Source organism: Triticum aestivum, chromosome 3A, assembly GCF_018294505.1.
Source record: "Triticum aestivum cultivar Chinese Spring chromosome 3A, IWGSC CS RefSeq v2.1, whole genome shotgun sequence".
Lineage (NCBI taxonomy): Eukaryota > Viridiplantae > Streptophyta > Magnoliopsida > Poales > Poaceae > Triticum > Triticum aestivum.
This window is the reverse complement of record NC_057800.1, coordinates 689,110,613-689,119,941: the sequence shown is the minus strand read 5'-3', so window position 1 is coordinate 689,119,941 and position 9,329 is coordinate 689,110,613. Positions and strand designations below refer to the sequence as shown.

Genomic DNA, 9,329 nt, shown 5'->3' with positions numbered 1-9,329 from the left:
TGTGCTGCATAGCCATTGCAATTAAGCACTCACAAACTCCGTTTTTTTTAAAAGAGGCTACATTTTTCATGCAGAGAAATAACTATATTTTTCCCAATATTGCAGTAGTAAAATCACATTTATCAGGGGCAACCAAACAGCTCACTGTAAATACAACTAACATAATCTCAAATACTGAAGTATTCTCAAAGAACTTAGAACACAGTATGCTATCAAATGGGTCCAAACTGACTCACTTAGATAGAGTAACTGAAAACACTAACATGCCATCACTCTGTTTTCTTGTCCTTCAACTTGTTGATGCGCTCTGAGTGACGAATGCCCATACGGATGTAGGTCTCCGCTTCAATCGGCATGGTCCTGTCTCCGAGCTGCGGGATCCCTGGACCCACAATCTGCACGTCCGCCGGCTGCTCCTGGACAACATCATCCTGCTCCTCCTCTCCAGCACTGTCGTCCAGCAGCAGAACAACCTCCTCTTCCCCGCTCTCATCCTTGCTCTGCTCCACATCTTCGCTATCACTCTCATCCTCGCTATGCTCCACATCTTCACTATCACTGTCATCCTTGCTCTGCTCCACATCACTGTCAGAGTGAACATTGGATTGATCAACCGGAGCACCGCGAGCAACACTCTGACAAGATCTGGCACTGGAATAGGAGGGGCGCGGCAGCGCGAGCGGTACATGTACCACCTCGCACGCTGACGCGGATCCGGGGAGTTCTCCGCTTCGTTCATAGCCCAGAGGAAAACCTGGACTGGAACAACTCCTCGAGCAGGACCAAACAACGATTTCTTCTCATTGCCCGTAAGCACCTTGATGAGACCCCTACCATGGTCGATGAACATGTGCAAGCTGGGAAACCAGCTGCAGATCTCCTCCACATTCGCCCTCTTCTCCAGATCGCCCTGACAGAACTTCCCAACTACCTCCTCCCACTTTTCTTGCGTGCGGCGGCAATCACTTGCCGACCGCGACCTCCTTCCCTTCTTGGCCCCCATCGCCGGCGACGCCAGATGTGAGATTTGAGCTCACGGAGTGAATGGGGAACATAATCAAATACCTAGGGTTCGTATCTGCCAGATGAAATGGAGAATTTTTCCCCTCTCCAGCTGATAACCGTGTGTGAGGCCGGCCTGGTACGGCCCACCCAAATTAGGCCCAAATCAAAGCCGTGGCGGGCACTGTCTCGGGGTGGTGGGAGTTTAGTCCCACCTCGCCAACGGAGAGGAGCTCACACCGGTTTATAAACCCACCTGAGCTAATCATCTCAAGTTCCTATCTAAAGCAGGCAGCTCATTGCCTAACCAGTCTCTCTCTGCCCCGTTGGGCCTACCGGCAACTTATATACATTCACCGCGGGCCTGCATCCTGGCCCAATGGGTTACTAGTAGTATGCAGTCCGTGGGGTTTCATATAAATCATGTTGGGTAGGCTGGCATTTTTATTATTTATTTCTTTTTTTTTTGCATATGTCACATGTCTAATTTTTTTGCATATATCACATGTCAAATTTTGCAAACAAGTTTGAAGCATTAAATTTTAAAATTTTAAATTAAATATTTGGACCAAACATTTCCACCATGTGAGGATACCCAAAGTAATTTTTTAAATTTGTATTCAATTTTTTGCATATGTCAAATGTCTAATTTTGCACACAAGTTTGAAACAAATTATGTCACATGTCAATTTTTTTGCATATGTCACATGTCAAATTTTGCAAACAAGTTTGAAGCATTAATTTTTCAAATTTTAAATTAAATATAAATTTTACAAAATATTTAAAATATTTGGACCTAACATTTCCACCATGTGAGGATACCCAAAGTAATTTTTTTAATTTGTATTCAATTTTTTGCATATTTCAAATGTCTAATTTTGCACACAAGTTTGAAACAAAATATGTCACATGTCAATTTTTTTGCATATGTCACATGTCAAATTTGGCACACATGTCAGGACCACCTCCAAATCACCCATATTTTGGCACACATGATCTCTTGCACAAACAAAGCTAGTTTTCCAAAGTTTTATATTTTTTTGAATTTTTTAGTAATTTATAATTCCCTCTAGACTGACTGGTCAAACCATCGGTCTATACCTCAAGGGGGCATTGTAAAGTATTAATTTTCCAAATTTTCTTTCATATCCATGTTTGGCACATGTGGGTCACCATGTACAAGAAAATTTGGGTCACAATTTTTGAATTTTTTCTGAATTTTGTATGCCCTGCCCAATGCCGGTTCGAAACATGCGGCTTCACGGAGCCACTATAAATTGTACGAAAGGAGATCTTTCACATTACATATAATCAACTTGCATTTCATGAAAAAACTCCTTCATGTTACAAATAATCATTACACCTTTATTCAAATATTGTTTTTTGCACACACACACCATCTTTAACTACTTTTTTATTAGTATTTGATGAAATGAAGGAATATGTACTCAGTTATTGGAATATTTGATCATATGGTGGAGTATTTTCTATTTTTGCTTACTCAAATGAAGGAAAGATGTCATATGTGTCGATGAACAATTTCCACTTACTTCACTAAAAACATTAATTTACTTAACGCAAAGTTTTACATTTGGTCCGATTTGCTTATGGGCAAAGCATGTTGCACAAGGCCACAACATGGGAATTTATTGCACCACTGCCACAACACGTTCCACATGGCCGCAGCATGGGAAGTGTTTGCGGCATGCCCGATCAGTGAAGCAACACTGATGCGGCATGTCTGATCATTGCAATAGCTAAATTCAAGCAAATCATACATCTAAGGAACCATAATGGCAAATTTAAGGGACACAAATATAGATAGCAATATATACTACTGCCATAGATAGCAGCATCCACACAGCACACTTGCTGATGCAGACCGCTAGCATATTAGATATGTTTGGACCGCACATCACAGTACTACACTTAGATAAAGTTCATACTAAATTACCACTACAAGTTTCCACCATCAGAATACCACACAAAGTTCACCAAAAGGACTGAGCCTTCCTACATCATACGACAACGAGGGTCTAGGGCAACTACATGTCAGGGTTTCTCAGGACCTTGTGGAGGGCAGAATGCTGAGCCCTGATCTTGTAGTCATGACTGCTGATGGATGTAGCCCGACAATGCTCCATCAGATGCTCCAGCAACCCAGGCCTGGGCTTGGGTCTGCTGCAGTAGGGGCACCGGTACTTGTCAGACCTCCAGTTGTAGTACCTAGCAGATCCTTGGGCCCTGATCTTCAGCACCTCCTTCTCTTCAAACGACTCGACGTTCCCCTCGACCACATCATCTCCAGATTGATACTGCACACATTAATGACTGACATTAATACATTATGCATTCAAATACTACAAACATCTAACACTAAGTCAATGCACAAATAACACTTCAGCTAGGCCTTACCTCGTACAGCTCATCCTCATCACTGTCATAAGGGTAGTAGCCAGATGAGTCCCACTTCCTCTTCTTGCCAACAAGATCCTCCTTCTGCTATATTGTCAACCAAGCAAGTCATTTACAAGGAATTGAATTGCAGTTCAAATAATGTCATTACAAACAAGTTGATTTTGCATAATGATGGAAAGCTCCTAACTATATTTCATACACTATATATGAAGCTATATACATACTAAACAATTGGCTTATGAAAATACAAGTTCATTCATATGGACATACAATTTCAGTTTTTGCTTTTGAACATGCATATGAAGGTATAAATGAATATCATTCCTCTCTTATTAACCCATGATATAGCAGTTTTTGACAGATAATGCAAATAGAACCTTTATATATAACTTCACAAACATGTCAGGTTTTCATTTCATTTGTAAATCTTAATAAATATTTAGTTCAGAGCAGTTCTCAATGATCACTCATAAGTCAGAATAAGTGAAATGGTGAAGCCTAACTCCTACATCTAATTAAAATACCCTAACTCCAACATCTAATTAAAAAACACTAACTCCTACATCCACTGGAACATTGAATCACAAAATTTACGTACATATATCATTGGATATAAATGGACCCACTACAAATAACACTAACTCATACATCTAATTAAAATATCATAACTCTTACTTCTACTGCATCATTCAGTCACACCATTTAATTACATTTATCTCTACCTATAAATGAATCTAATACAAAAGAAACCTAACTAAACATCTAATTAAGAAACACTAACTAGTACATCTACTACATCATTCAATCACAGAATCTATATAACTGTCTATAAATGAATAATACAAATAAACCTTAACTAACCAACTAATTAAAAAACCATAACTACTACGTCTACTGGATTATTCAATCATACATCCTACATATAACTGGCTATAAATGAATCCAATACAAGAAAACCCTAAGTAAACATCTAATTAAAGAACCCTAACTACTACATCTACTAGATGATTCAATCACAGATTCTGTATATATCTGTCTATAATTGAATCCAATACAAATAAACCTTAAAAACCATAACTACTACATCTACTAGATGTGATTCAATCACAAATTCTACTTATCAGTGGCTCTAATTGAATCCAGCACAAAAATCCCCAACTAAACATCTAATTAAAAAGCCCTAACTACTACATCTACTGGATGTGATTCATTCACACATTCTACATATCAGAGGCTATAAATGAATCCAATACAAATAAACCCTAACTAAACATCTAATTAAGAAACCCGAACTAGTACATATACTGGATGATTCAATCATAGATACAACATAAATGTGCCTCTAATTGAATCCAATACAAAAAAATCCCCAACTTAACATCTCACTAAAAAACCCTAACTACTTGATCTACACAATGTTCAATCACAGAATCAACTAAACATCTAATTAAGAAACCCTTACTAGTACATCTACTGGATGTGATTCAATCACAGATACAACATATATGTGCCTCTAATTGAATCCAATACAAAAAATCCCCAACTTAACATCTCATTAAAAAACCCTAACTACTTCGGATCTTAGACTAAATATCTAAAGCAAACGACAAGTCATGCAGGAATTACTAGACACACTGTCTTTTTATGGCCAAGAACTTCCATAGATTTGTATCGAGCAAGTAGCTAGGGACAAGATTACATACAAAAATAACTAAAATGAGGCAGAAAATTACCAACCATGCTGGAGAAGGGGCAACTAGCACACTATGCCTTATGCATTGTCCCATATAACCAACTAGCATTACTCCCCCCCCCCACCCCCCCCCCCCCCCCCCCCCCCCCCCCCGGTCTCACAATATAAGACGTTTTTGCAAGCTAACATAACTTGCAAAAATGCCCAAAATCGCAAATTTGACATCCATTGCACGCAGCAATTCGATTCAATCCGGTTGTCCCACTAGCTAGGCCACTAATAAGATGCAGCTAGATCGACATTACACTAGATAGCAGGAGCCGTTTAGAGATTAAGTAAACGCAGATACTAGCAGCAGCTAGCAAATTACTAATCTGACGGAAATGAATTTAAATCATAAGTCTGCATAACAAACTAGTTAAACTCGCCGTTGACGATTAATAATGCATGGGATAATTAACCGGCATGTAGGATGTGCATGCGGTTCATGAGGTGCTTGCTGACCACAAATCGAGCATCACAGCTAGAACAAAATACAAACTGGGGAATGCATGATTAAAAACATAGTGGCATGTCCAAAATCCCAAATTTGACGTTCGATTCGATTGTCTCACAGTCACAGATAATATGCAGAGCCATACTACACTACTACATTACCCCTGACTGATGAAGCTAAACACAGATAGTAGCATAGCAGCAGATTAATCTGACGGACCAAACTGAACTGAAACCATAAGTCTTCTGAATAATAAAGTACAGTAGCTAGAGATCATCATAGGTAACAGAAAAGACTGATTGGTAGGAGGAGCGTGGCTTGGATCAACAATTCAAGGGTTCCCAATCCCACCACCTTGAATCGCTTGTCAACAGCCTGGATCGATCGGGTGAAGTAGTGAGCTGCCTAATCTGTTGATGGATATGGCCCGTCCTGCAGGAAGATGAATTGGACACTCAGATTGATCATTGATGGATGAATTGGACAGCAGAGGAAGGTTTGTTGGGCTTTGGACAGACCTCTGAGATGTACGTGACCTTGTCGGTGAACTCGGCGAGGCTGGCGAGCTCCTTGGGGTCGAGGAAGCGGGAGAGCACGGCGACGGCGAGGTCCACGTGCTTCACGGCGAGGCTCAGGATGGTGCACCCGCGGTCCAGGAAGTCGAGCGCCTTGTTCAGGTCGATGGCCGTCTTGGGCTTGCCGTCCGGCGAGGCGGTGTCGCGCTTGCCGCCGGGGTGCGAGGGCCGGGAGCCGACGAGGTGCTCGATGCAGCGCGGGATGTGGTACTCCTCGGGCAGCTTGACGGCGAAGAGCGCGGCCTCGACGCGGGCCAAGGCCTCGGGCTGGGTGGTGGGGCGGGCCGGGAGGCGCTGCGCGAGCAGCGCGTCGTGGAGCTGCTCGTCGGGCATGACGGCGAAGGAGGGGTTCATGGCGAAGCGGCCCCCGTTCTTGACGGCCAGCTCGAGGCAGGTGCTCAGCATGCGGGCGCCGGCCTCCATGCCGATGTAGTAGACCTTGAAGAGGTCCGTGGCGAGCTCCCGGAGCTTGGCGTCGTCGGCGTTCGCGGGGGCGGCGGCGGGGGTGGCGGCCCGCAGGCGCTGCAGGCGGCGCTGGAGCTGCAGCAGGCGGTCGCGCTGCGGGCGCAGGTTCTTGGCGGCCATCATGGCCTGCATGAGGACGCTCCCTACCTCCTCCTTGCTCACCTCTCCCGCCATGGCCGCCGCCTCCTGATCTCTCTCTCTCGGATCGCAGTTGTGGGATGGGAGGAAGGACAGGAGAAAAGTTTGGAGCTTTGATTTTTGAACAATGGCGGAGGGAATGGAGGAGGGAATCGGGATGGGGCAACGGACGCGAATCCTTCTGGCTTTGCAGGCGATGAGGCTCTGCCTGGTGGGCCCACTCGAACGGCCTCTTTGACTCCTTTTGGCTGCCGTCACCAAGGGTCGCCTGCTACCTCAGCTACCGCTACAGGACAATTACCATCACTGTAGGTGATTTTTGAAATTTCAAAACCCTGAGAAAAAAAATTCTTACTGGCAACACAGTGGATTTTTTGGTAAATTTGTATCATAGGAACACGGGGATTTGCATCGACTAGCATCTACTAGGTGCAAAGGGAAGACCGTCGAGTTGGGCAGCACAGCGAGAATCGAGCGAGCACGGCCAACATTGCCGTCCTAGATGTCCGAGTAGCAGGCGGCTCGTTGGCGCTCTTGGAGGAGGTTGCGTTGCCACCGTAAGTTCCTGCGGGCCAGCATGGCCTGCATGCATGTGCACGCTCCCTACCTTCTCCTTGCTCACCTCTCCTGCCATGCTTGCCGCTCCGCTTGTTGACTTCAAGAATTGAGGGGAGAGGAGAGGTTGGAGCTTTGAAGAAAAGGTGAGCTGGGGAGTGAAGGACATTTACAAATCGGAAGTGTTGTTTTGATCCCGAGCTCATATACATTTTCAAACCGAAACCGTTGTTTTGATCCCGAGCTCATATACATTTTCAAACCGAAAGTGTTGTTTTGATCCCGAACTCATATACGTTTCCAAACCGAAAGTGTTGTTTTGATCCCGAACTCATATACGTTTCCAAACCGAAAGTGTTGTTTTGATCCCGAACTCATATACATTTCCAAACCAAAAGTGCTGTTTTGATCCCGAACTCATATACATTTCCAAACTGGAAGTGTTGTTTTGATCCCGAGCTCATATACATTTCCAAACAGAAATGTTTTTTTGATCCGTCCATGCTTCCCCGCCGCCGCCGGAGGAGGCCGGCGAGCGAAGCTCACCCGACGGACGGCGAGCTCTCCTTCTCTCTCCGCGAGGGGATCTCTAGCCAAGACACGACGACGACCCTGGGAGCCCGGTGTGGAGGCGGAGTTTGTACGATTGGGCGGCGGCTGAGCCACCACGACAGGGGGGGGGGAGCATGAGGCCGTCCATGACGACTAGCAGCAATGGATCTAGAGTTACCCACCCCACATCCATTCTCCTCCATCATCACGCGACGCCTGGGGCGACGACCCTAAGCTTGGTGGTGGTTATCTCCTTCGTCGGAGGTGGTCGGCCTAAACAATGGGTGATCGGATCTCGAGATCCGTCATTTAGTCCCGGCTGCGAGCCGGGGAGACATATTTGTCGGTGAAAACCGAGCCGGCGGCGGGCGATGGCGGTGTTCTGCGTCGTTATCTTGATGAAGGCATCATCGTGTAACTAGTGTCGACCCACTCGTACTGCTCTGAAGCAAACCCTAGGATCTGGCCTTCCAGATCGGATGATAGCGGCACTGCGGTGTCGTTTCTCTCTTGGGAGCTTCCTTTGTGGAGTTGCGCTGGATGACAGAGGCACGAGGTGGAGCGGCTTCGTCTTGGACGGAGCTTCGGTAGAGATGTCAAGTCATGTCTCGCCAACAGGTGCTATGCTGTGTCATGCCTGGCCGGCAGGTGTTACGCATGACATATCCTCCAGAGATTTCAGGCTGCATCGGCTGGTGGTACTTGATGGCATGGTGCTGCAGTGTGCCGGCGGCGACCGCGACGTGCTCAGCAGTTTGCGCGCAGGGAAGTGGTGTCGTTGGGTGCCGTGGTGTCATTGACGGGTGGCGGACTTGCACGGATGATGTGTGATTAAAAACATTTCCAAACCAAAAGTGTTGTTTTGATCCGGTGAATACTCAAGAAATGATCCGGTGGAGAAACTTTGAAAACTATGAAAACATTAGTTAATATTTGGCACAAAAATAATCAAAATTGAGGTCCGTGCGGAACTCACTGCACAAAGGGTGCTCACCACCGCGGATCTCTATCGTGTGGCGCGCCAATGCGCCCGATCCTTGGAAGCCGACGTTGTCCCGAGATCCGACCGCTTCCATCTCACGGAGCCGGTCCTTCACGGGATCCCCGTCCCTCTGAACGGGCTTGAGCAGGTCCAGTTGGCTTTACGGGCCAGGCTCGTCGCTTCCGGCAGCCCCACTCGTGCCGAGTCGGTGGTTGCGCCGATCACCCCAACGGAGCCAGTTGTCCGGGAATGCGGGGCATCACTCTAGGACTATGCATTGGCCATACCCTTAGGACTAAAGTGCGGTAAAAAGAAAAGCCTATGATATCGAATCAGCATTCCACGAGCGCCAGGACTGAAGTGAGTTTCTCACAGAAGTACAAAGGACAAACTGTAATTAACTCTGAATCTCTGATAATCTGAACCACCTTTATTTTTTTAACTACAAACTGA

General features: G+C 45.5%; 1 protein-coding gene across 1 annotated transcript; it reads right to left on the bottom strand.

The window, feature by feature from the left end:
• Positions 1-5,645: 5,645 nt before the first annotated feature.
• LOC123059123 (uncharacterized) lies at positions 5,646-6,988 on the bottom strand. The gene is made up of 2 exons (XM_044481763.1): positions 6,128-6,988; positions 5,646-6,041 (listed from the first exon to the last, which is right to left on the bottom strand). Exons 1-2 carry the CDS (start codon positions 6,821-6,823, stop codon positions 6,015-6,017), a joined length of 723 nt encoding a protein of 240 aa, XP_044337698.1. The 5' UTR covers positions 6,824-6,988; the 3' UTR covers positions 5,646-6,014.
• Positions 6,989-9,329: the final 2,341 nt, after the last annotated feature.